Source organism: Enhydra lutris, unplaced genomic scaffold (genome assembly GCF_002288905.1).
Source record: "Enhydra lutris kenyoni isolate GAN:26980312 unplaced genomic scaffold, ASM228890v2 scaffoldscaffold112, whole genome shotgun sequence".
Classification (NCBI taxonomy): Eukaryota; Metazoa; Chordata; class Mammalia; order Carnivora; family Mustelidae; genus Enhydra; species Enhydra lutris.
Window position 1 is genome coordinate 1,809,443 of NW_019154196.1, and position 27,744 is coordinate 1,837,186.

A 27,744-nucleotide genomic window follows, 5' to 3' on the forward strand; every position below is an offset into this window, starting at 1 on the left:
TGACCACTCTTCTGCTACATGACCCAGCAGCTTCTAAAGTCTTTCTTCTACACCCTGGTAATGCGATTACTATGTGGGTAGGGCTTTGCAGCCACAGGACATCAAGAACACGTTTTCAGGAGAAGGAGAATGAAGCAAAGGGGTGAGGTGGCAGAAGAGGGGAGATGGGGAGATTGGGGGGAGCTGAAGAAATCTGTCTTCCCCTCGTGGGTGCTAAACTGAAGTGAAAGGAGAGTGCACAGTCTAAAGATGGAGAGCGAGATGTTTGGAAGGTGGTGGCAAAGGCTGATAGTTCTGGCTTCTATTTACTAAAGAGCACCTAGTCCTCCCAGGGAAGGCTTAATGACCCCTTGAGTTGGCATTGGTTTCTTCCATCGTTCAGGCAAAGAAATCAAGGTTCCATCAGTTATAGAATCTGCCTAAAGTCCCACCACTAAACAGAGGAGACATGTGGAGAAGCTTGAATGTATCCCAAGATGTATGGGTTGCCCAGGCTCACTGGCTATCAGACAGTGAGATGTCATCCCAGGTCCCAAAGGGGTTTCAGGACTGAAAGGCGACAGCCCTCACCTGTGCCAGGGCTGGGTCGAGTGGGTCACGAATGGGTGATGTCCCTAGATGAGACAAGTCTGTTAATGTGGCCTGGGAAGGGGTAGGGACAGCCACAGCTGAACTCTCGAAGCCTCCACCTAAGGTTTCGGGCCCGGAGGAAGGTGTTTCAGCTGTGGTGGGAGCTGGCAGGCTGCATCCCACTTCTGAAAGACCAGAACTCCGTGTTTGTTCCCCTGTTTGTGGACCTCATGTTCCAGGCCAAAGGGAAGTGGGGCAGGGAGAACGAAAATAACTCTGAGACCTTATAGGTTTCCCTTTGTTTGGGGAAAGGCACTTAATCCTAGCGGAGCCCCCACACAATGTGTGGCTCTATTCCTGACTCTAAACAATGCAAAGCCAAGAAACTGCTTCCTCTGGGACCCTTTGGCCTTGTCCCCTCGCAGCTCCATGAGTCTGCGCCAAGGTCAGCAGTGACACCTGGTAAAATTAGAAGCAGCTCTCACATCCAGCCATGGTTTAAAAGAAGGCCCTGAGATTGATAGGAACTATTATTAAAAAAAAAATTGAAGCTGCAACAGACATCAGGCCTGCTGGTCTGTGTTCCAGCTCTCCTGCTCCATTTCTGCATCTCATTGTTCCTCTCCAGGGGCCCCCGCCGCTGAGAAGAAATGGTGGATTTCCCAGTCTTCCCAGACTCCTGCCAGAGAGGGCCTCTCCCCAGCAGTGTCTTCTTCCTCACCCATCTCTTTCTTCTCCTCCAGCCCGGAAAGCTGAACTCAGGTAGTTGTCAAATCTGTGGCCCAGCCAGCCGGGCCATGAGCACCTCAGCTTCTCGCCTCCCTCCCGCCAGGGGCTCCCAGGGCTGAGATCCACAGCCCCCTGGGCTGTATCAGGCCCTCCCCCATACTCTCACATATAAACTGTAGCTTCTGAAGGACAGGGAGGACCTCAGGCTCAACATCTCTCACAAAGGAAGCAGCCAACAGAGAGTATAAACTAATTAAGCAAATGCAATTCTCTGATTCCCTGAGCTGGAAACCAGAGACACCAAAATGACCAGGCACATCCCAGGTCCTCAAGAAGGTCAAGGGTAGGAGATAGAACATAAAAGCGTTCAGCGATACGGCTGTCAGAGAAACATATCCAAAGATCTGTAAGCACACCTAAGAGAGAAATTTGTTTTTTTCCAGAAAGCCAAGAAGAACACTAGAGAGGAGGTACTGCTTGAGTAGACTCCTGAAGGATACATAATTTCCAGGAAGATGACAGATGGAGGGTAAACTGAGGCAGTCCATGCCCCCAGGAAAAGGGGCAGGCATCAAGTGTGGGGGGAAGAGACAGCTTGAGAGAACCTAGAAAGGGAAGCTGGTAGGGAGGGTGTTGGGGCTGTACCCAGTGGGCAACAAGGTTTCAAATGGAGTGAGCAACAATAAACATCACTGCCATGGTCTATGAGCAAAGTGAAGGATGGGAGGAATCCATGAAGGGGAAGCTTTGGGAATGGGTTTTAGCAGAGTTTCAAAGAAAGAAAAGGAGGTACAAGAAAAGGTGAAGCCAGAAAGAATACTGAAGGCATCCTGAGTGGCAGGAAACAGCACATGCAAAGGGACTGTGCCAGGAATAGCCACCCTCAGGGGAATGGCAGAAAATAGGGAGTAGAGGAGCCACAAGGAGGCACCATTTAAGAGGATGATCAAATTTAAAAAATTTTGATAAATAAAAATCTTGAAGACCAGATTTGGCCTTTAGATAGAAAAAACCCATGACACAAGGAACCCCCATAGATTACGTTAATACTCTTTGTTATTACAGGAACTGTACACGTGCATTATAAAAAATTAGAAAATCAGATAAGGAAAAAAACAGGAACATATCTATTCCCATCCTACAGAAATTACCACCAAGAACCATTCAGTATATGTCTTTTTGGACCTTTTTTTCTGCCCATGTTTTTATGCAAACATGCCATTTTTTAATCAAATAAGAGAATAGTGTACATATTGTTTTGAAACTTGCTTTTTTTGGTCCAAGATTCTTTTTCATTTAATGTCCTGGCCATATTTATGTAATTGTCCCTAAGGAAACATTTGCAGCTGGTTGGTTCAAACCAATTACTAGTCCAGCACCGCATGTTGTACCTGGTTGTAATATCCTTTGTGTATATTTTCACCTGGCATACTCATGACAATTACATGTTCAGAAAGCCAAAGCCAATTGTCTTGCAAAGTGTCTTTTGTCATTTGGATGGTTTACTGTAGATTGCTGAGCTGCAAAGGAATGTGCTATAAACTTACCTTGGGTGAAAGCTGATTCCAGTTGTCATTCTGGCTTCTTGTCCTAGAGGAGGAGGTCAGGGTGGTAGGCCCCGGGGAGCCCATCCTGGCACTCGTTGGGGAAGAGGTGGAGTTCTCGTGCCACCTGTCACCATACCTGGATGCCGAGGATATGGAGATCCGCTGGTTCCGGAGTCAGACCTCTGACGTGGTGCACCTGTACCAGGGGCGACAAGAGCTCTACAGCCAGCAAATGGCACAGTTCCAGAACAGGACGAAACTCATCAAGGATTATATCATGGATGGAAGTGTGAACTTGCGGCTCCGTGGTGTCGTTCCTGCTGATGAGGGCCTGTACGGGTGCCGTTTCCTCTCCAGCAGCTTCTCCAAGGAAGCCGTCTGGGAACTGGAGGTAGCAGGTATGTGACCTGGCCAAAGAGACAGAGTAAAGGGTCTATTTGGACAGAGCTGCTTTGCTCAAGAGTAGACAGAGAAACACAGAAAAGGGGAAAACATATCTATTTTAAAATTTTATTTATTTATTTTTAAAGATTATTTATTTATTGATTTATTTGACAGACAGGGATCACTATGGAGTATTATGCCTCCATCAGAAAGGATGAATACCCAACTTTTGTAGCAACATGGACGGGACTGGAAGAGATTATGCTGAGTGAAATAAGTCAAGCAGAGAGAGCCAATTATCAAATGGTTTCACTTATTTGCGGAGCATAAGGAATATCAGGGAGGACACGGGGAGATGGATGGAGGCATAATACTCCATAGTGTACCCCATATCTATTTTTTAAAAAAACTATTAAAAAGGAAGATTCATTATAAATTGAACAAAATAAATGTTCACAAAAGATACACAAATGGCCCTTAAACATAAAAAAGATGATCACCCTTACCCATCATGAAAGAAAGGCAAATTAAAGCTACACTGAGATGCAATTTTTACCTGTGAGATTGGCAAAAACTAACAGTTTAACCATACACCCTTGGTGGAGCTGTGGGGAAGAAGGCCTCTGCTTTGTATCCTGGTGATGGAAAGCAAAGCAAAGCTCCAGTGCACAGGAATTTGGCAATAGCTAACAGGACTGCCTATACATCCACCATTTGAACTGCAGCCCACCTCTAGGAGCTTACCCTGAAGATAAGCCTCCCACAGCTCCAACAGCAAAAGGGCGTACATATAAGTTTAATCTTTGTAGCATCCTTTGTAAAGGTCACAAGAGGAAGATATCTAAATATCTAAGCAAAGGTGTTGAGTATGGTCCATCACACAATGAAGTGATCCACACTACACACCCCCCAAAAATGAGGAGGGGGCTCTAGGAAGCAAGGGGCAGAAGAGGTTCTATAGCACGTAAACTTTGGTGTAAGAAAAAAGCAACACTGCATGAAAGGAACACAGGAAGGATGCACTAGGAACTCATGGAATTGGCTGCCTAAAGGGGAGGAGGGAGCAATGGTTGGAGAGGATGGAGAAAGGTCTGGGGCTTTCCTGATGTACATTTTTTACAGTATTGCTCTTTAAACATATCAATGTTTTGCATATTCAAAATATGAAGTTAGCTCTACAGGATGGGGAGACGAAAGAGTGTGTGGAACACAGGTACCTGAACTCTGGTGGGATTCAAGAGAGACAGAGGACAATCTATGGAAATGTGGGGTGGTATTTTTCTTTACTTCAGGGGACAGTCTCTTGTGTAATATGATGAAATGCCAGGACCCCTTCTTAGCCAAATGCCCCCCCCACCAATATCTCCAAATGTCCCTCGTGGGTACTACTATTTCCATGTCCCACCTACCCATGTTCCACCCCATGGGGCATTTACCCCATGTCCCACCACAAATTTAGACTGTCATTCATAGATCAAAGTTGGGGGCTGTGAGCCTACGTGTGTGTTAAGAGCAGTCACAGTTTGTGATACCTTATGATGACTGCAGACGTTGCATTGGTAGCATGAACTTCATGTACACCTTCTAGGAAGGAGGCTGATCTTTCCCACTCTTCCTGCCTCTCCCAGGGCTGGGCTCAGACCCTCGCATTTCCCTTGAGGGCTTCAAGAAGGGAGGTGTTCAGCTGAGGTGCAGCTCCAGTGGCTGGTACCCCAAACCCCAGGCTCAGTGGAAAGATCATAAAGGACAGTGCTTACCTCCCGAGATGGAAACGATTGTCCAGGATGCTCAGGGCCTGTTCAATCTGGAAACATCTGTGGTTGTCCAAGGAGATGCCCATAGCAATGTGTCTTGCTCCATCCAGAACTCTCTCCTGCTCCAGAAGAAAGAGTTCACCATCCAGATAGCAGGTGAGTAGATGCTGACTAGCCCTCATCTTCCTATCCACCATATTCTCCATGCGCATTGTTCCAAAGGTAATCTAAAAGGGCACAATGGTACTGGAGACTGGTTGTCTCTGGGGTGGACTAAACTTGACACCTGAGAAGTCAGCTCTTTGGATATGAGGAACCTACTGGGAGTACAACAGCTTACACTCTCCCAAACAGTATGCTGGGGAGGCCCCACAGAATCAACATTATGCACCAAAGTCTCTGCCCTAAAACCCAGAAACTACTCGTTAGAGGTCATCACGAGAGCCCATGTGTTCCTAATTTCATCCCCCAAACGATATTTGTAAGTAATGTGCTGCAAACCCTTGCCCTCAGGTTCACATTTCTGTGGGGGAAACATAAACAAGAGAGTGAATTGTATCATTAGATTAGAAGATATTAGGTGCTGTACAGAAAAATGAAGCTGGGAAGGGTGCTAAGGTGTGGTGAGGTGTGCATGTGGATTTAAAAGTGGCAGGTTAGGGAAGAAGATAGTTAGGCAATGAGTTGAAGGGTGAGGCCATTATCTAGGACCCAAGTCTTATTATGAGGCACACATTGAAGGGTTTAATGTTCATGACTAGTTGTTTTAAGTCTTGAGGATAAACCTAACTTTTGGTCATTCTTCACATTGGTACAAATAAATAGTTATGTTACAGTTGGCCCTTGAACAATTCGGGGGGTTAAGGGTGCTCACCACCCTCTGCCCTGAACATTTGAAAATCCCCCTATTAACTTCTGAAAGCCATAAACTCAACTACTAATAATATACTGTTGACTGTTAACATAAATAGAAAAGCTTAACACAGATTTTCTGTATGTATTATATGCTGTATTCTTACAATCTGGTAAGCTAGAGAAAAGAAGATGCTATTTTTATTTTTTTAAAAGATTTTATTTATTTATTTGACAGACAGAGATCACAAGTAGACAGAGAGGCAGGCAGAGAGAGAGAGGGAAGCAGGCTCCCTGCTGAGCAGAGAGCCCGATGTGGGACTCGATCCCAGGACCCTGAGATCATGACCTGAGCCGAAGGCAGCAGCTTAACCCACTGAGCCACCCAGGCACCCAGAAGATGCTATTTTTAAAAACCATAAGGGAGAGAGGATCTTGGGAAAATGGTCGAGTGGGAGGACCCTGAGCTCCTCCCGTCCCACATCTACAACTAGATGCCATCCACATCCCAGTCAATAAACCAGAAACTCCACAGCTCAATATAGAGAAGAAGCTACAGCTGAGAGGTTGGGAAGGTCAGAAAGGCAGAGGGAGGCTGCATGCACAGAGAGGGCAGAAAAATGGGCCCTTGTACCAGGGAGTTTACCCAGGGAAGACTCTTTCCCATAACGTTTGTCTTTAAGTTTGTAAGTTTGTAAAAACAGTGGGATTTGGAGCCTGGAGCTTTAAAAGTCATCTGACCATGCACTGGCTTGCAGTGTGAGTGACAGCTGGGTCACTGCCTTCAGGGAGACAGCAGACTGCACAGAGAGGCAATGTAAAAAAGGCAGTTTGCGCAAAGCTGGGGTAAATGGGAGTCAGATCTGTTCATCCTGATTTCAGAGAGTGTTGGGGGACTTCTCTAAAAATAAGGGAGGTGGCAAGTGCCATCTTCCTCCCCCGACCCCAGCATAAACACAGAGCCACCTGCGGGAGGTGGGGCTGCATACACAGTTATTATCTTGACCCAGAGTTCAGGGCAAATTTTGTTAAAGCTGCCCATGCACCCTGTCTAGCCAACAGGTGCACAGCTGCCACAACACCCCCAGCCCAGCTGTGGTGCAGTGCCCAGACGAGCACCACCAGCCACCCTCACATGTCAGGCTCAGCCGCATCCAGCCATCATCGAGCACTATGACCAGCCTTGTACCCCGACCAGCCTGGCAAGAGCTCCCAGTCACCATAGTGCTTTAGGATTCTGGACATTGGACTCATGGCCCAATGCAAATACTGCTAACATCACCACCACACTCCCAAGTTCCCCAGTGGGCACACACCCTCAGAGCCAGCATGCCTGGGTCTCACTGACGTCACCGAGAGCAAGCACACCCACAGCAGGAGGAGAGTGAGGGTAGACAACTACACTGAAAAGAAAAGGGGCCAGACCCAACAGCAAGGCATAAGTAGAACACATAAGATGGTTTGCTAAAGTGCTAGTTCCTCGTGAACAGGGAACATTATCCTGCAGGGCACTCCAGGACCTACTCTTCATAAAATCACTGCTTTCAAAAGCAGAAGACATTCTTAACGTACAGAAATAGACACAGAGAGGCAGACAAAATGAGGAGACAGAGAAATTGATCACAAATGGGAGAATGGGATAAAGCCAGGGTAGAGGACTAAATGAAACAGATGTAAGTAACATGTATGACAGAGAATTTAAAGCAATGATCATACCAGGTGGTGGGTATTAGAGAGGGCACGGATTGCATGGAGCACTGGGTGTGGTGTAAAAACAATGAATACTGTTACGCTGAAAAGAAATTAAAAAAAAGCAATGATCATAGGGCTGCTGAGGTGGGGAGGGGATAGGGTGGCTTGGTGATGGACACTGGGGAGGGTATGTGCTATGGTGAGTGCTGTAAATTGTGTAAGACTGATGATTCACAGACCTGTACCCCTGGGGCAAATAACACATTATATGTTAATAAAAAAAATCCAATATACCTTTAAGGAAACTAGGGGAAAAAAATAAAGGAATGATCATAAGTATACTCACCAGATTTGAGAAAAGACTAGAGGACATGACTGAGACACTTAACACAGAGATAAGGAAAACCATGAATGTAAATGGACCAAACGTTCCAATCAAAACACAAAGGGTGGCAGAATGGATAAAAGACAAGACCCATCTAGATGCTGCCTACAAGAGATCCATTTTAGACCCAAAGACACCTGCAGATTGAACGTGAGGGGATGGAGAAACATCTCTCATGCACGGGGATGTCGAAAGAAAGCTGGAGCGATGATATTTATCTTGGAAAAGGCAGACTTTAAAACAAAGACTGTAAAAAGAGACAAAGGACACTATTTAATAATAAAGGGGTCTATACAAATAGAAGATAAACAATTGTAAATATTTATGTACCCAACATAGGAACACACAAATAGATGACTGATTAATAATAAACATAAAAGAATGCATTGATAGTAATACAATAAGAGTAGGGGACAGTAACTCCCCCCCTCGCTTACATCAATGGACAGATCATCTAAACAGAAAATCAACAAGGAAACAATGGCTTGGAAAGACGAACGGGACCAGATGGACTTAACAGATGTATTCAGAACATTCCATCCTAAAATAGCAGAACACATATTCTTTTTAAGTACACACAGAACATTCTCCAGAATAGATCACATATTAGCAGACCAAAAAACCTCAACAAATTCAAGAAGATTGAAATCACACCACGTAACTTTTTTGACCACAATGCTGTGAAAGTTGAAGCCAAGGAGACAAAATCTGGAGAGAACACAAAAAAACACGTGCTACTAAACAAACGAATGGGTCAGCCAGGAAATCAAAGAAGAACTTAACAAGTACATGGAAACAAACAAAAATGGAACCACAATAGTCTAATAAAACGTCTGGTGGATCCACAAAAGTGGCTCTGAGAGGGACGTCTACAGCCATACAGGCCTACTCTGAGAAGCAAGAAAAAGCTCAAAGGTAATGATTTCACCCTGCACCTAAAGGAGCTAGAGAAAGAACAAACAAAATCGAAAGCCAGTGGAAGGAAGGAAATAATTAAGACTAGAGCAGAAATAAATTATATGGAAACTACAAACAAAATAGAAAAGATGCTCAACATCACTCATCATTGGAAGAATGTAAATCAAAACTACAATGAGATGTCACCTCACACCTGTCAGAATGGCTAAAAGTAACAAGTCAGGAAATGATGGATGGTGCCAAGGATGTGGAGAAAGGGGAACCCTCTTGCACTGTTGCTGGGAATGCAAGGTGGTGCAGCCACTCTGGAAAACAGTATGGAGGTTGCTGAAAAAGTTAAAAATGGAACTACCTTATGACCCTGTAAGTTCTCTACTTGGTATTTACCCAAAGGATACAAGAACACTAAGTAGAAGGGGTACATGCACCCTGATGCTTATAGCAACATTATTTGCAATAGCCAGAATATGGAAGCAGCCCAAGTGTCCATCGGTTGATGAATGAATAAAGAAGAAATCACACACACACACTCACTGGAACATTGTTCAGTTATAAAAAGAATGAAATCTCGCTATCTTGCAAGGAAATAGTTGGATCTAGGGTATTATGCTGAGCAAAATAAGTCAGAGAAAGACAAATACCATATGATTTCATTTGTATGTGGAATTTAAGAAACAACACAAACAAGCAAAGGGATAAAATAAGAGAGGGGGGAGAGAGAGAAACCAAGAAACAATCTCTTAACTACAGAGAACAAACTGATGGTTACCAGAGGGGAGGTCAGTCAGGGAGATAGGTTAAACAGGTGATGGGGGTTAAGGAGGGCTTGTAGTGATGAGCACTGGGTGATGTATGGAAGTATTGAATCGCTATATTGTACAACTGTAACTGATATTATAGCATATGTTAGCTAACTGAAATTAAAATAAAAACTTTAAAAAAAGAAAATCTTAAGAAGGGGAAAATACATTTAGAGTACTGTATTGTATTTATATTAAAAAATAGATCTATGTGGACCCACGCAGTTCAAATGTGTGTTGTTCAAGGGTCAACTATAGAATAACAAGAAGAAATCTGACCCTTCTAAATGATAACTTGTCACTGAGTAAGAGGACCCAACAACACCACAAGTCACACATAGTTTATTGAAAATGTACTGTGTTGTTGGGGTGGCTTTTCGGGTTAGCTAATTGTGTTATCCAGAGGAAAAATAGAGTGGCTTCTATCTCTACGACAAGCATATAGTCACAACTTGGAGCCAGGCACCTTAAACCCCCATGAGATAGGACATAGGGACACCTTCTTCTTGATATTTACATTTCAAAGAAATGGCTCTGAACTCCTTACATGGTTTCACTTACTGGTGGAGCATAAGGAATAACATGGAGGACATTAGGCAAAAGAAAGAAAAGTGAGTTGGGGTAAATCAGAGAAGGAGATGAAGCATGAGAGACTGTGGACTCTGAGAAGCTGAGAGTTTTGGAGGAGAGGGGTTGGGGGGTTGGGTGAGCCTGGTGGTGGGTATTAAGGAGGACACTATTGCATGGAGCATTGGGTGTGATGCATAGACAATGAATCTTGGAACACTGAAAAAATAAAATTAAAAAAATTAAAATAAATAAATAAGTAATTAATTAAAAACATTTCTGGGTTGTAAAGCTAGCAAGAGCTTATATAGCTTTCAAAAACATTTACATATATCTCAGAGGGAGAGAGAAAAGGTTTTTTGAGTTTTATGAGGAAATGTTCTAAGAAAAGGGTAAAGGAGGGCATCTCTTTCCAAATCCAATTCTTTCTCTTTCTATTTGCATTTATCCTTTTCAAAAGAGGATGTGGTTCACGTGCATGTCTGTGAGGAGCACATTCAGGTAGAGGGAATAGCAAACGCAAAGTTCCAGCGATGGGAATGGGAACGTGTATGGTCATTGGGGAAAGAGGAAGGAGGCAGGAGAAGCTTGAACAAGGGGACACAGTAGAGGTTAGCAAGTCTGGGAGGCATTGAACCTGGAGCCCTTGCTCTTAACCTACAGATCAGAGCTCCATATACCAACTGTAGCGAAGGACCAATCCCTTGTGGCCCAATACTTTTGTACAAGTCAATAAAAATGCGCTACTAGAAAAATTAAAGTGAAAAAGAAAAATAGAACCACATAATGCTAAATGAAATTAGCCAGACACCAAAGGACAAATATTGTTTGATTCACTTAAAGGGAGGTACCTAGCGTAGTCAAATTTGTAAAGACGGAAGGTAGAATAGAAGTTGCCAGTTGCTGGCATCCAAGGTGGGTAGGGAGCAGAAAATGGGGAGTTTGTGTTTAAGGGGTAGAATTTCAGTGTGGGAGGCCAAAAGAGTTCTGGATATGGACGGTGTTGATGATCCGCAACAATGTGAAAGTAACTTAATGTCATTGAATTGTACCTTTAAAAATGGTTAAAATAGTAAATTTTATATTTTACTACAATAAAAAAGGAAAAAATACATTTTTTAAAAAGACCGCTGAGATAAAAACCATCATTTTTGAAAATAATAATCTTCCAGACACCAAATTATTATGTTAAATTGCCACAGGAGTTTCTAAAGGGTTACTTTCCATTTTGCTTGTGTATTTCTTTGCACACTGGCCCCTGTGGGAGAGGGCCTCGGCCACATCCTGCCTGAGGACAAAGCCTCCCCAGTGAGCCAATTCTTCCAATGCTGTGATGAGAACTAGAAGCAAGTGTTTGCAAGAAGTGGGAAAAAGATCACCTATCATAAAATTCTTCTGAAGTATTTTAAGATTTTTGATAATATATAACTGGTATTGAAAAAAATATCATTTTTAAGTTGTTGCTAATGCAACAAACTCCAAGTTGATGTTTGTATTTTGATTTTGTATCCTGAAATATTGGTAGATTTCTTTGTTCCATTCGGACACTTTTTATTTTTTAAGGATTTTCTGCATAAATATAAAGATAATTTTAATTTTTCAAAAAAAAAAAGGCAGGGAAAATGACTTGTGGGTTTAACCGTGTGGGTACAGAGCAATAATTCTCTGGTTTTCGGATACTAACACCTTCCATTTTCGTGTTCTTCAGAAGTAGGACAATTGTGGGGAGAGGTTTAGGGTGGAGGGGTGCGGACAGGGCCAAGATCCCAGAAGTTAAAAGCTGGGGGAGTGGGTGGGATCCGTCAGTCCTTCCCTTCCATACCCTTCAGTTTGTATTTTCCTATCGTGGCTTAAGTCCACCCCTAGTCCTGGGGTCCTCCTCGCGGAGAGCTGCGCGGAGCGCAGGTGCAGCCACCCTCGTGCCCATTTTACAGATTGCCCACGAGGTTTAACGCCTGCCGGCTTGGAAGGCTTTTCGGCACGCTAGGTGTAGAATAGGCTTGTCCCTGAAGTGTTTAGTGGCTCCTAGAGCGAAACAGCTCCCTGTGAGGTGTTTTCCAGATGCATTTTTACCCGGAGGCTCCCCTTGGAAGAGGGCTTTCCTCGGGACGCTGGTGGCACTGCCTCTCCTCCTGGCTCTCCTCATGACGCTGGCGCTGTGCTTCTTTCAGAAGCAACGGCGGTGCCAAGGTACAGGGCAGACTGGACTGGGGGGTGGGGGTATGTGAGGGTGGTCTCCCGCCTGGCGCGCGCTTTGCTGGGAAGAAAGTGCTGGAGGCGGAAGGGGCACCCAGGAGACGCGGTTCCGCGGCTACGCGGCGCTGGGGTGGGACCTGCAGAAGAAGGGCGGGCACTCGCCTTCACCTACGCCCGCCTTCCCTTGACCTTTCAGAAAAGCTGAGAAAGCAGGCTGAGAAGGACAAAGGTAAGCAGGGAGAGGGGCGCATTCTGCCCGTTTCCCTAAGTAACAGAAAGTGGTGGGAGGAGGGGGAGGACTTGGTGGGTCGGGGAGGTAAGGACTTCAGACCCCGGGGTACTTGGGAGCAGGGTGCCACTTGCCCCCGCCACCAAGTCCACTCCTCCAACGCACGCAGCCGGTCCTGGTTCCCCAGAACGCACGGGGACCGAGTCTGTGCGCTCTAGGGGAGTGACGCCGGAGTGTTCATCCATTGAGATTTTCCTCTTTTCTCCGTTTCTTCTCCAGAGAGACTCACAGCGGAACTGGGTAGGTTCTGGGTGCCGTGCCCACAGTGCTGGCTGCGGACTAGTGGGGTAACCCGGTGCGTGCGCGGTGGAAAGTGTTCAGTAGCTTTAGGCGCCCAGTGGAGAGCGGCGGATGACAACAATGTAATTCTAAATCCATCCTTCTGCGCCTCCCACCTCTCCACTTCCACAGGATTCCCGTGCAGCTGCCACGGAGGTCTGACTTCAGACTCTCCCACAGACCGGGCCTGCCCCTTTCCTGCAAATTACACGATTTGTTTACAATTCCACCATTAAACATTTACTCCCACCGGTTCACCTTCCTAGGACATCTTTCTCTTTTTAATGCGAATGCCACTGGGAAGGAAGGCAGCTTTAATTTACACCGAAGTGTGACTAATTTATCAGGTTCGCTTTTCTCCCCAGAGGACTTGAACCATGGTGTCGGGGTGGGGGCAGATGGGGTGGGGAAGACCTCAAGAACCACCTTGTATGCCCCAGTGAAATTCTAGACGAAATTACGAGGTTTGAGAAGCTTGTTTTGTAGTCCACCTGGTCCTTCGGAAGGCCTACTATAAAAAATAATTAACACCATAGTCTAAATTAGAGCACAGTGTTGACTTTCCCATGAGGGATTACTTTTTTTAAAGTTTTTATTTTAATTCCAGTTAATCAACATACAGTGTAATATTAGTTTTACATGTATAATATAGAGATTCCACACTAACATAGCTCACCCTGTGCTTATACAAATAAGTGCACTCCTTAATCCCCATCACATGTTTAACCCAAATCCCCACCCACCTCCCCTTTGATAACCATCACTTTGTTCTCTATAATTAAGAGTCTGTTTCTTGATTTGTCTTTCTCTATATATATTTCATATATATATGAATATATGTAATATTTTCTCTCTATATTTTTCCCTTTGTTTTGTTTCTTAAGTTCCACATGAATGAAATCATATGGTATTTGTCTTTCTCTGACTTATTTTTGTTAGCATTATACTCTCTAGTCTCTAGTTCCATCCATGATATTGCAAATAGCAAGAATTCATTTTTTGTGGCTGAGTAATATTCCATTATATATACATACATGTATGTATGTATACCACATCTTATTTTATCCATTCATCAATCGAGGTACACTTGGGCTGCTTCCATACCTTAGCTATTGTAAATAATACTGCTATAAACAGTACTGGGGTACATGTACCCCATGTATTGGGGTACATGTATCCCCCTCAGTTAGCATTCTTGTTTTCTTTGGGTAAATACCCACTAGTGCCATTGTTGAATCATTAGGTAGTTCTATTTTTAACATTTTGAAGAACCTCCATACTGTTTTCAAGAGGGACTTTATCAATTAACAAGGCAGGAAACAACAAATGGAGAGGATGTGGAGAAAGGGGAACCCTCTTACACTGTTCATGGGAATACAAGTTCCTGCAGCCACTTAGAAAACAGCGTGGAGATTCCTCAAAAAATTAAAAGTAGAGCTACCCTATGACCCAGCAATTCCACTACTGGGTATTTACCCCGAAGATAGAGATGTAGTGAAAAGAAGGGCCGTATGTACCCCAATGTTCATAGCAGCAATGTTCACAATATCCAAATTGTGGAAAGAGCTGAGATCCCTTTCAACAGACCAATGGATAAAGAAGATGTCCATATATACAATGGAATATTTCTCAGCCATCAGAAAGGATGAATACCCAACTTTTGCATCAAAATGGACGGGTCTGGAGGAGATTTTGCTGAGTGAAATAAATCAAGCAGAGAAAATAAATTATCATATGGTTTCACTTACTTGTGGAACATAAGGAATAACAAGGAGGACATTAGGAGAAGGAAAGGAAAAGTGAGTTGGGGGAAATCAGAGGGGGAGATGAACCATGAAAGACTGTGGACTGAGAAACAAACTGAGGGTTTTAAAGGGGAGAGGGATTAGGGGAATGGGTGAGCCTGGTAGTGGGTATTACGGAGGGCACGTATGGCATGGAGCACTGGGTGTTATACGTAAACAATGAATCTTGGAACACTACATCAAAAACAAATGACATACTGTATAGTGACTAAATAACACAATAAAAAAAAACAAAACAAGAGAGTGGCTTTCACACCCACAATGAAAGAGGGTTCCTTTTCCTCCACATCCTCACCAACACCTGTTGTTTCTTATATTGTTGATTTTAGCCATTCTGACAGGTGGGAGATGGTATTATATTGTAGATTTGATTTGCATTTCCCTGATGTTGAATTGATGATGAGCATCTTTTCACATGTCTGTTGGCCATCTGTTTGTCTTCTTTGGGAGAACGTGGACTTTTTTTGCATTCTGCCCATTTTTTAATTGAATTATTTGGTTTTTGGGTATTATGTTTTTAAGTTCTTTCTAGATTTTGGATACTAACCTTTTATCAGATATGTCATTTGCAAATATCTTCTCTCATTCAGTGGGTTGCCTTTTAGTTTTGTTGATTGTCTCCTATGCTGTGCAGATGCTTTCAATTTGATGAAGTCCCAATAGTTTGTTTTTACTTTTATTTACCTTGATACAGGAGACCTATCTAGAAGAAGTTGCTAAGGCCTATGCCAAAGAAGTTACCTGTGTTTTCTCTGCTTATGTTTTCTTCAAGCATTTCTGTTGTTTCCTGACACATTTTTAGGTCTCTCATCCATTTTGGATTTATTTTTGTGTATGGTGTAAAAAGTGGTGTACTTTCACTCTTTTGCATGTTGTTTTGTTGAAGAGACTGTCTTTTCCCCATTGGATATTCTTTCATGCTTTGTTGAAGATTAAAGGACCATTTAGTTTTGGGTTCATTTCTGGGTTTTCTGTTCCTTTGATTTTTGTGCCAGTACCAAGCTCTTTTGATTACTACAGCTTTGCATTATACCTTAAAGTCCAGAATTGTGATGCCTCCAGCTTTGTTTCTCCTTTTCAAGATGGCTTTGGCCAAATCTTTGTTTCTCCTTTTCAAGATGGCTTTGGCTATTCAGAGTCTTTGGTGGTTCCATACAAATTTTAGAACTGTTTGTACTAGTTCTGTGAAAGATGCTGTTGGTACTTTGATATGGAATGCCTTAAATTTGTAGGTTGATTTGGATAGTATAGATATTTTAACAATACTTGTTCTTCCAATCCATCAGCATGAACTGTCTTTTCATTTCTTTCTGTCATCTTCAATTCCTTTCATCAGTGTATTACAGTTTTCAGAGAACAGGTGTTTCGTCTCTTTGATTAGATTTGTTCTTAGGTATCCTACTGTCTTGGGTGCAATTGTAAGTGGGATTGTTTCCTTAATTCCCCTTTCTGCTTTTTTATTGTTGGTGTATAGAAATACAACAGATTTCTGTACATTGATTTTATATCCTGTAACTTTGCTGAATTTGTGTATCAGTTCTAGCACTTTTTTGGTTGGGGTCTTTCAGATTTTCTGTTTAAAGTATCATGTCATCTGCTAAGAGTGAAAGTTTGGCTTCTTCCTTGCCAATCTGGATTCCTTGTATATATTTTTGTTGTCTGCTTGCTGAGGCTAGGACTTCTAATGCTATGTTAAATAACAGTGGTTAGAGTGGGTAACCCTGTCTTGTTCCTGAGCATAGAGGGAAAAGCTCTCACTTTTTTTTTCCCCATTCTTCATAGATGGTCTTTATTATGTTGAGGTATGTTCCCTCTAAACCTACTTGGTTGAGGGTTTTTGTCATGAATCACTGTTGTACTTTGTCTTTCTGTATTTATTGAAATGATCATATGGTTCTTATTCTTTCTTTAATAATGTGTTTTATCACATTGATTATAGAAGTTGAACCACATTTGCAGCCCAGGAATAAATCTCACTTGATCATGTTGAATGAGTTTTTTAATGTATTGTTGGATTCAGTTTGTTAAGATTTTGTTGAGGATTTTTGCATCTATGTTCATCAGGGATGTTGGTGTATCGTGCTCTCTCTCTCTTTTGGTATCTTTATCTGGTTTTGCTGTTAGGGTAATGTTGGCCTCAAAGAATGAATTTCCTTTTCTATTTTTAAAAATAGTTGGAGAAGAGTAAGTATTAACTCATCTTTAAATTTGTGGTAGAATTTAACTGTGAAGCTCCCTGGTTCTGAACTTTTGTTCATTGGGAATTTTTTAAAACTTAAAAATCAATTAATTAACATATAGTGTATTATTAGTTTCAAAGGTAGAATTCAGTGATTCATCAGTTGCATAGAACACCCAGTGCTCATTCTATCAAGTGCCCTCCTTAAAGCCCATCACCCAATTACCCTAACATCCCTCTCCCCTCCAGCAACCCTCAGTTTGTTTCTTATAGTTAAGAGTCATTTATGATTTGTCTCTCTCTCTGATTTCATCTTATTTTATTTTTCCCTCCCTTCCCCTATGTTCCCTTGTTTTGTTTCTTAAATTCCACATATGAATAAAATCATATGGTGTTTGTCTTTCTCTGATACACTTATTTCACTTAGCATAATACCCTCTAGTTCCATCCACATAATTGCAAAATGGTAAGATTTCATGCTTTTTGATGGCTGAGTAATATTCCACTATAGATATATAGACCACATCTTCTTTATCCATTCATCTGTTGATGGATGTCTCAGCTCTTTCCATAATTTGGCTACTGTAGACATTGCTGCTATAAACATTGGGGTGCATGTGCCCTTTGAATCACTATGTTTGTATCCTTTGGATAAATACCTAGTAGTGCAATTGCTGGGTCCTATGGTGGCTGTATTTTTAACTTTTCGAGGAGACCCCCTGCTGTTTTCCAGATTTGCTGCACCAGCTTGCATTCCCACCAGCAGTGTAAGAGGGTTTCCTTTTCTCTGCCTCCTTGCTAGTATCTGTTATTTCCCGACTTGTTAATTTTAGCCAATCTGACTGGTGTGAGGTGGTATCTCATTGTGATTTTGATCTGTCGAGAGTTTTTTGATTACTGATTCAGTTTCTTTGCTGGTTATTAGTCTGTTCAAGTTTTCCATTTCTTGTCTTTTCAGTTTTGGTATTTTATATATTTCTAGGAATTTATCCATTTCTTCTAGACCGTTCAATTTGTTGGGCTATAGTTATTTTCATAACATTCTCTTATGGGATTGTATTTCTTATGATATGTGGTGTTGGCTGTTATTTCTCCCCTATTTGTGATTTTATTTATTTGATTCCTTTCTCTTTTTTCTAGATAAGCATAGCTAGAGAGCTATACATTTTAAAGAACTCCTGGTTTCATTGATCTGTTCTATTGTTTTTGTAGTTTCTGTATCATTTATTTCTACTCTCATCTTAAATATTTCTTTCCTTCTGCTGGCTTTAGGTTTTGTTTGTTGTTCTTTTTCTAGCTCCTCTAGATGAAAGGTTAGGATTTTTTTTTTTTTTTTTAGCTTTTTCTTGCTCCTTGAGGTAGGCCTGTATTTCTGTATATTTGCCTCTTAGGACCGCCTTTGCTGCATCCCAAAGGTTTTGACCATTTTGGTTTCATTTTCATTTGTTTCTATGTCCTTTTTAATTTCTTCTTTGACTTCTGGTTGATCCATTCATTGTTTTGTAGCATTTTTTTTCAACTTCCATGTGTTTCCGGTCTTTCCAGACTTTTTCTTATGGTTGACTTCTAGTTTCATAGTATTGTGGTCAGAAAAGTTGCATGGTATGACTTAGATCTTGAATTCTTCAGGCCTGATTTGTGACCTAGTATGTGATCTACTCTGGAGAAGGTTCCCTGTTCACTTGAAAAGAATGTGTATTCTTCTGTTTTAGGATAAAATATTCTGAATGTATCTATTAAATCCATTTGTTCCATTGTGTCATTCAAAGTTGTTGTTTTCTTATTGACTTTCTGTTTTGATGATCTGTCCATCACTGTAAGTAGGGTAGTAAAGTCCCCTACTATTATTGTATTATTACTGATTAGTTCCTTTATGTTCATTATCAACTGTTTAATGTATTTGGGTGCTCCCATTTGGGGTATACAAGTATTTAAAATTGTTATATCTTCTTGTTGGATCGTTCTCTTTATTATCATATAGTGTCCTTCTAAATCAATTTTTAATCAATTTTTACAGTCTTTCTTTTAAATCTGTTTCACTCAATACAATTGCTACTCTAGCTCTCTTTTGACATCCATTTGAATGACACATGTTTCTCTATCTTCTCACTTTCAATCTCAGGTGTGTTAGATCTAAAATGGGTCTCTCTTTTTTAAAAAAAAGAGAGGAATGAGCGAGAGAGAGCATGGGTGGGCAGAGGGAGAGGGAAAGGCAGGCTCCCCACTGAGCAGGGACACCAATGCAGGGCTCAATCCCAGGACCCTGGGATCATGACCTGAGCCAAAGGCCGATGCTTAATGGACTGAGCCATGCTGGCGCCCCTAAGATGGGTCTCTTGTAGTAGCATATAGATGGTCGATGGTCTTATTTTTTTTTAACCCATTTTGTCACCCTGTGTCTTTGTTGTTGTTGTTTTTATTGACATTCCAGTCAGTTAACATACACTGTAATGTTAGTTTCAGGTGAACAATATAGTGATTCAACAATTCCATATACCTCCCAGTGCTCATCACACCAAATGCCCTCCTTAATCCTAATCATGTATTTAACCCATCTCCCACCCACCTCCCCTCTGGTAGCCATAGTTTTTTCTCTGTAGTTAAGACCTGTTTCTTGGTTTGCCTCTCCGTCTTTATCCCCCTTTACTCCTTTGCTTTCTTTCTTGAATTCCACAGATGAGTGAGATCATATGGTATTTGTCTTTCTCTGGCTGACTTACTTTGCTTCACATAATACTCTCTAGCTCCATCTATGTTCATCTATATCTTGCAAATGGCAAGATTTCATTCTTTTTATGCCTGAGTAATATTCCATTTTATATATATACCACTTCCTCAAGAGTCTATTTTGTTTTTTTCTGATTTAAAATACTTCATTATTGCAAAAAAAAAAAAGCTCTTCTAAAGGTGTTGTTCTTAAGTTCTTTTTTAAAATTTTTATTTTATTGGGGTGCCTGGGTGGCTCAGTGGGTTAAAGCCTCTGCTTTCGGCTCGGGTCGTGATCCTGGGGTCCTGGGATCAAGCCCCACGTCGGACTCTCTGCTCGGCGGGGAGCCTGCTTCCTCCTCTCTCTCTCTCTGCCTGCCTCTCTGCCTACTTGTGATCTCTGTCAAATAAATAAATAAAGTATTTAAAAAATTTTTTTATTTTATTTTTTCAGTGTTCCAAGATTCATTGTTTAAGAGTCTATTTTAATAATTCTTGCAGAGCTTGTTTAGTGGTCATGACATCCTTTAATTTTCATTTCTCTGGGTAGGTCTTTTTCTCTCCTGTTCTGAATGATAGTCTTGCTAGATAGGGTATTCTTGGCTGCAGATCTTTTCCACTTAGCACTTTGAGTATATCATGGCTTGCAAAGTTTCTGTTGAAAAATGTCCTGATAGTCTTATTGATTTTCTCTTCTAAGTTATTGGTTTCTTTTGTCTTGCTGCTTTGAAAATTTTTTCTTTATAATATATTTTGTGAATTTAATTACTGTATGTCTTGGTTGGGTCTGCTCTTACTGATTTTGAAGGGAGTTCTCTGTATCTCCTGGACTGCATATCTGTTCTCATCCCCAGATTAGGGAAGTTTTCAGCTATTATTTCTTTAAATAAATTTTCTGCCCCCTTTTCTCTCTCTTTCTGTTCTGGGACTCCTATAATACAAATGTTACTACATTTGATGCTGTCACTGAGTTCCCTAAGTCTGTTTTCATTTTGCACAATACTTTTCTTTCTCTTTTGTTCAGCTTATTGGCTTTCCATTACTCTATCTTCTAGGTCACTAATTCATTCTTTTGCATCTTTCAGCCTGCTGTTCATTCCATCAAACATGTTTTCATTTCATTTATTATGCCCTTTATCTCTGCTATGTTTTTCCTTATCTCTGTGTTAAAGGTCTCATTCATGTCTTTCAGTCTTTTCTCAAGTCCAGTGAGTTCCTTAGAATCATTGCTTTAAATTTTTGGTCAGACATGTTACTTTTATCTGTTTTGCTTAGATCTCTGCCTTGGCCTTGGCCTGTTCTTTCATTTGTGATAAATTTTTCTGTCTCCTCATTTTGTCTGCCTCTCTGTGTGTGTTTCTGTCTGTTATGAAAGTTGGGAGAATATCTTATGTGTGTTGCTTACACCCTGCTGTTGTGTTTGAATCACTTTTCCTTTTATTTTTTTTTATTTTTTTTAAATTTATTTGTCAGAAAGAGAGAGAGAGAGTGAGCACAGGCAGACAGAGTGGCAGGCAGAGGCAGAGGGAGAAGCAGGCTCCCCACAGAACAAGGAGCCCGATGTGGGACTCGATCCCAGGACGCTGGGATCATGACCTGAGCCGAAGGCAGCCGCTTAACCAACTGAGCCACCCAGGCGTCCCGAATCACTTTTCCTTTTAGAGTGGTCATTTGCAGTGGTCCTCTGCCTGTTGGCTGTTGTGGGCTGTGCTTGCTCTCTGTGGTGTTAGTAGGACCCAGGAAGGCCAGCTCTGATGGAGTGTGCCTGCTGGGGAACTTAGGAGCGGGGCTGCAGTGTTAGCAAAACTTGCACTGGGCCACTGGTCCTATGTTGGACCGACCCCCTGAAGCACTGCAGTAGCTGGTGGTTGTTTGCTGGAGCTGCTGGGGCCGTGAGACTGGCTGCAGAACACGAGAATGGCTGGGTGCAGCTGGGGCCGGTGCATGGTGCTGCTTGGGGGTGCATGGCTAGGGGTCATGTGGCTTTAACAATATTTCCCCTCGGGGCACCTGGGTGGCTCAGTTGTTAAGCGTCTGCCTTCAGCTCAGGTCATGATCCCAGGACCCTGGGATTGAGCCCTGCATCAGACTCCCTACTCGGTCAGAAACCTGCTTCTCCCTCTCCCACTCCCCCTGCTTGTGTTCCCTCTCTCACTGTGTCTCTCAATTAAATAAATAAAATCTTTTTTAAAAATTAAAAAAAAATATTTCCTCTGAGCCCATGGTCAAAGCTAGCTGGCTTAGTGTGGGCTAGTCCTCAGGAGAACTTGTAGGCATGGCACACTGCTAATGGGTTAAGTAGGAAGTGTCTGTGCAGCCCCAATCTCCCACAGTTGGCTCTGTGTTCATGCTGGGGGCTCAGGAGAGGGAAATAGTGCCTGCCAACTCCCTCATTTTTGAAGTCCCCTAACATGCTCCAAAATCATTATGAACAAATCTCCCATTTGCCCCCAGTGTTGTGTATACTGCCATTTTTGTGTTCCCTTTCTGTGTGGGCTGCTGTCTCCTTAAAGCCAGCTATCACTTGCCCTCTGGGCTCACCCAGTGCTGTGTCAGCTGACTTTTAAAGCACCAGACTTCAAGTCCCACTGGTATTATAAACTCACAGAATCCAGCCCTTCTGGTTTTCAAGCCGAAGTGTTATGGAGATCAGTCTTTCCTGTGTAAGCTCCTGGTGTGAGGGCCCATTTCCCTGCTCTCTCCACTTTTCTGAACATCCTCACCTTTCAGATGCAGTCTTGTCTCTATATTTAGTTGTGGAATTTTTTCTGCCAATCTTCAGATCTCTCTGCCAGTCTTGGATATGGGTGATAGCTAGTTGAAAACAATGGAGGAGGTGAACTCAGTATCCTCCTACTTCACTATCTTCCCAAGTCTCTAGTCAGAATGATTTACTTTTAAAACAAGACATAAGAGGGGCACCTGGGTGGCTCAGTTGGTTAAACATCTGCCTTGGGCTCAGGTCATGATCCCAGGGTCTTGGGATTGAATCCCACATCAGGCTTCCTGCTCAGTGGGGAGGGTGCTTCTCCCTCTCTCCCCTCCTCGTGCTCTCTCACTATCTCTCTCTCTCTCTTTCAAATAAATAATCATCAAAAAAAAGTAAAAAAAAAAATAAAAAAAGACAGAAAGTGGTGATTCAAAGGAATGCATTCCTAGTGGCAAAATATCAAAGTCTTAACATATGGCCAGAGGGAATAATTGAGTGTGATGTCCTCCCAGTCCTTTAAATAATGTGCCCAGTCAGTGACCCTGAGGTTTACATAGGCTGTGCTCAGTGCCCGGATTCATGAAGGACCTCCTCCTCAGGAAAAGTTTCTGATTTCAGGGCAGATGAACAGTAGCCTTTCAAACTAGACTTGAGCCCCGGGAAGAGACCTCTCAGTACCATGACCTGTTTTCCTTTTCTAGCCCTGTGCAGATTTCTGTCTTAGAGCAAAGAATAGAATGAGGCATAAGAATCATGCAGATGGGTGGTACAGAGACTAAGCTGGGACTGGGGTGAACAGTGGTTGAAGAGTAAGGAACCTCCTCCCAGGGACCTAACTACCTTGGGATGGTGGTTCCCCTCCCCCAAAGACTGATGTTTTCTGTGTTTTGCTTACAGGAAAGCTTCAGACAGAACTTGGTAAGTGACCCCTCTTCAGGTTATTTCTTCTTGTCCACCTTTTAGCATCTGATTTCTCGTTTCCCAACCAGGTATGATGCCCAAGATGGAACCCTGCCAGCATGTGGGTGGCAGGAGAAAGGGGAGAAGGGCAAGGGTGGGTGCAAAATGCAATGTGGGAGTAGGGAAGCAGCACTGACCTTCTGTTTTAATTCTGTTTTTCCATGGCTGCTTCAGATTGGAGAAGGGCTGAAGGCCAGGCTGGTGAGTGAAGCTCATCTCCCTCCCATTATCCTCTTTACATTTCAACATCAGAGTCACTCATTCTGACTAACGAACCATACTTCATTCTGGCTTCTTCTACAGGCAAATGGCATGTATTAATGTATGTCACTTACTAGAGGTTATATTCAAGTTTTGCTTCCTATTAACTTTTATATTGTTTTGAGGTATAAGCATATTATAAACCATTGGTGCCAATTCTGGTTGCATATCAGAATCACCTAGATCCTTGTGGGTCTAGAATGGGCATGTTACTCTATATGAAAATATTTTTCCCTATCCCTTCCCCCTTCCCTACATAAAGCAAACAGTCTGATGTGTAGTTTACTTTGTATGGATTCTTACAAAAGGTGAATTTCAGCTTTGTGCACAAGCATTTTCGTTTCTGTAAATGATGTCTACGGTCGTGTGCTGTTCCTTGCTTTTCTCACTCATCGCTGTGTTTTGGTATCCATCCCTGCTACCATATCTGGTCTGGGTCTCCTTGCTGCAGTGTACTCCATGTTAGCCAGCCATGTTCTTCAAATAGATATCCAGCCTGCCTCTAACTCCACAGCACCACACACAACACTGGATGAACAGCCTCAAATCTGTCACCTTCAGGCTTTATGTGGGGATTTCTCTGGGATGTATACCCAGGGAGGGAGTTGCTGGCCTATAGGGGATATGTCAGTAAGTGGGAGAGAGGGATCCCCCAGAGGCAGTGCCATCATCTTGCCATTGGCAGTGCATGGAGACTCCATGTGCCCACATCCCGTATAAGCCACTTTCTGAGTTAGCCGCTTGATGGGGATGAGTGATTATTCATTGTTCTTTCAGTCTGTTCTCCTCTGAACACTAAGTTTGGGCATCTCTTCATATGCCAGATGACTTTTGGGGCTTCCTCTCTTAAATATTGCCAATTCTTATCCTTTGGCCATTTTTTTTTAAAAAGCAGACTCCATGCCCCCATGTGGAGCCCAATGCAGGGCTCAAACTCATGAACCTGAGATCAAGATAAAAAGTCAGAAGCTTAACTAAGTGAGCCACCCAGGTGCCCCTTTTGGCTGTTTTTAGTATGAGGTTGCTATCTTTCTTTTATTGATTCAAGGGAACATGACATATATATGTACATAATGACAATATATAGTGTCATATATGTCATATATATTGACATATATATAGACATACATAAATACACACCAACAAAGTCTCAAAAACACAAGTCATTAGGTAAAAGTTTAATGAATTCGATTTTATCAAAATTAATGGTTTCTTTTCAGTGGGAAACCAAGGATGTAGCTAATAGCAGGTGACAGACTAGAAGAAGGAATTCACAGTGTTTAATACCAGTGAGGGATTAATATCCTTATACAGATACATATGCATCAAATTTGTACCTTATGGCATATGTTTTTGAAGTTCTGTTGAAGAAAACCTTCCTAACACGTAGGTCATAAAGATAATCTCTTCCACTTTCTTCTGTTCACTTTACATGTCTTATGTATATGTCTTTAAATCATCTGAAGTTTGTCATCTTATTTGGTGCCAGGTGAGAATACAGCTGTATTTCTTCATATAGTGAGTCAGTTTTCCCAGTGCCATCTACTACACCGACCGTGATTTCCCCATCGATGTGGGTATTGCCTTTAGTTCATATTTGGTTCTCATGTGTAGATGGGTCTATCGGTCGACCACCTATTACTTCATTGTTTTCACTGTTAGGGCTTTTATAGTACCCAAAAGTACAAGTTTTCCTGCATTTCTGCTTCCTTTTAAAAATGAGTGGATCTTTTTAGGTCCATTTTAAATTTTAGAATACGTTTACAAAATTCCTTTTAAAAAATCCAAAAGCAGTTTTGCATGGGATTCCTTTGAATTTACAGATGAATTTAGAAAGAATCAACATCTTTATAGAATTGAGTTATTCTATGCAAGAGCTATATGTTTTTAAAAGTTCTACTAGTTATTCTGATGTAGACCCAGGGTTTAAGGGCTCTGCTGTAAATTTACGGAGCTCTGAAAACTTCTTTTACTTTTGCTATTTTGTGACTTGTTGATCTCTTTGTTATAAAGTGGAATAAGATAAAATAAAACAGAAATCCATCCAGAATGGTTTATGTTAAGAAAGGAGGCAAAACAGGGTACCTAAAGGACATTTTAGGACAGGAGCCATGCTCAGCCAGACTTCCTCAGACTGAACCTGCTGGTCAGAGATTAAAATTTCTTGTGCAACCTTAAAGGCATCCCAATAACCTGCCTTGGTTCTCTTTGCCCACATGCTTTGTTCTCCTGCCTTTTTCAGTAGGTTAGATTGCATGCAGATTTGGTATAACCCAGCACTGACACTAGCCCTTACCTAATCCTGAATTCCCAGAGAAATGCCATTGTGAGCCCAGACCATTCCGGACTCCAACTAGCTGTCATGGGGGGAATGAGATCATTGGGTTTGTAGCATCCTTCATGCATTTTGAACCTCCCTCAAGGTTGCAGAGTTACTGACCCAGATCTTTGAGTCTCTTTTTTTCTTTCTGTTTGGTTTCAGAGTGGAGAGCAGCCCAGCAATATGCAGGTAACTGAAGTCAAGGAACTGTGACCTTGTGACTGGGGTTTGTTGGATCTTAAACAGAAGGGAGGTGGAAAGATCTGAGATTGGAGGAAGGATCTGTCCAGGAGTCAAGTATGGAGCCTACACACACAAACACAGAAGCCCACTTTTGCACATACACAACACAACATGTATGCCTACATGTATACACATACATACTTGCATGCACACATCTGATTATACTTACACATGCACTTTTTTGTGTGCACACATCTTCTAAAAGCACATTATTTTCTGGGTTTTACTAGGTTTGTTTCCATCTGGTAGGAAGACTGTTAGGGCTAGTTTGTAGGAACCTCTCATTGGACAGAAGAGATCCTTGGGGTTCCCATCTATCAAGTGGGTGTGCTTTGAGGGGTGGGGTATTGGAGAGCAGGGCACTGGACTGGATGATCTCAGAGGTCCCTTTCAGTTTCAAAATCCTAACATTGCTATAAAACTGAGGCTCAGAGCTCACATGATGATCTCAAGGTCACATTGGGTGGTGCCATCAGTGAGGAGTTGAAGCCTGGAGCCCCTTCCCGTTGGCCAGGAATTGGGGGGAAATCCCCAATTCTCCATCCCCACGAATCTACCTTGTTTTCTATGTCTGCTCTCCATGGCACCTAGTATGGCAGTTAGGAAACTTCCAGTTCAGGAAAGAAATAGGATTCTTCCAATGGCTTTGAAGTGCTCAGAAGCACCTTGTGAGCTGCTTTGGTACACAGGGGTGGTTTCAGGAGTGGGAGTGACCAGCAGGAGCGCTAGAGGTTTACCTGTCGGGAAGGGGCAGGCAGGGCCCAGAACCGCCCTTCGGAGGCACTAATTCTGCGCCCCTGCACAGTGAACGTAACCCTTGATCCGGCCTCCGCGCACCGCAGCCTGGAAGTCTCCCAGGATGGCAAGAGCGTGTCCTCCTGCAGAGCAGAGCTCGGTCCCGTGGTGGGGGACCCCCAGCGGTTCTCTGAGCAGACGTGTGTGCTGAGCTGTCAGCGCTTCTCTGCTGGCTGCCACTACTGGGAAGTGCATGTGGGCAGGCGCAGCCGCTGGTTCCTCGGTGTGTGTCTGGCCTCCGTGCCGCGCACGGGGCAGGTGCACCTAAGCCCAGCCAACGGCTACTGGGTGCTGGGGCTGTGGAACCGCTGTGAGTACTTCATCCTGGACCCACATCGCATTGCGCTCACCCTACGTGTGCCGCCGCGGCGTGTGGGCATCTTCCTGGATTGGGAGGCAGGAAAACTGTCCTTCTTCAACGTGTCAGACGGCTCCCACATCTTCACCTTCACAGACACCTTCTCAGGGACGCTCTGTGCGTATTTCAGACCCAGAGCTCACGACGGTAGTGAACACCCAGATCCCCTCACCATCTGCCCATTGCCTGTCAGAAGGACACGCATCCTTGAAGAGGATGAGCTTGATACCTGGTTACAGCCCTATGAGCCCTCGGATCCCACCCTGGACCTGTGGTGAGGCACTCTCTTGCCTGCTCTGGCAAGGTTCTTTGGCAGCTTCCCGGATCCCTGGCTGGGATTTGCTCTCCCACTTCCTCTAGAGTGGAGGAAACATCACCAAAATGTCAGCAAAGGCTAAAGACTGCACAGCAGAGGGGGAAAAAAAAAAAAAGAGGAAACTTTGCC

At 42.9% G+C, this 27,744-nt stretch overlaps 1 protein-coding gene across 1 annotated transcript; it reads left to right on the plus strand.

Annotated features, from left to right (window-relative positions):
* Positions 1-1,220: 1,220 nt before the first annotated feature.
* On the plus strand, positions 1,221-27,714 carry LOC111139665 (butyrophilin like 9). The gene is made up of 10 exons (XM_022491991.1): positions 1,221-1,332; positions 2,894-3,244; positions 4,859-5,140; positions 12,260-12,388; positions 12,591-12,623; positions 12,903-12,923; positions 23,260-23,280; positions 23,497-23,523; positions 26,066-26,092; positions 26,952-27,714. Exons 1-10 carry the CDS (start codon positions 1,221-1,223, stop codon positions 27,575-27,577), a joined length of 1,629 nt encoding a protein of 542 aa, XP_022347699.1. The 3' UTR covers positions 27,578-27,714.
* Positions 27,715-27,744: the final 30 nt, after the last annotated feature.

Coding starts and splice junctions, on each gene's coding strand:
- LOC111139665 (XM_022491991.1), top strand. CDS start 1,221: ATGGTGGATTTCCCAGTCTTCCCAGACTCCTGCCAGAGAGGGCCTCTC. Junction 12,924..23,259: donor GAGACTCACAGCGGAACTGG/GTAGGTTCTGGG, acceptor TTTTGCTTACAG/GAAAGCTTCAGACAGAACTT. Junction 23,524..26,065: donor AAGGGCTGAAGGCCAGGCTG/GTGAGTGAAGCT, acceptor GTTTGGTTTCAG/AGTGGAGAGCAGCCCAGCAA.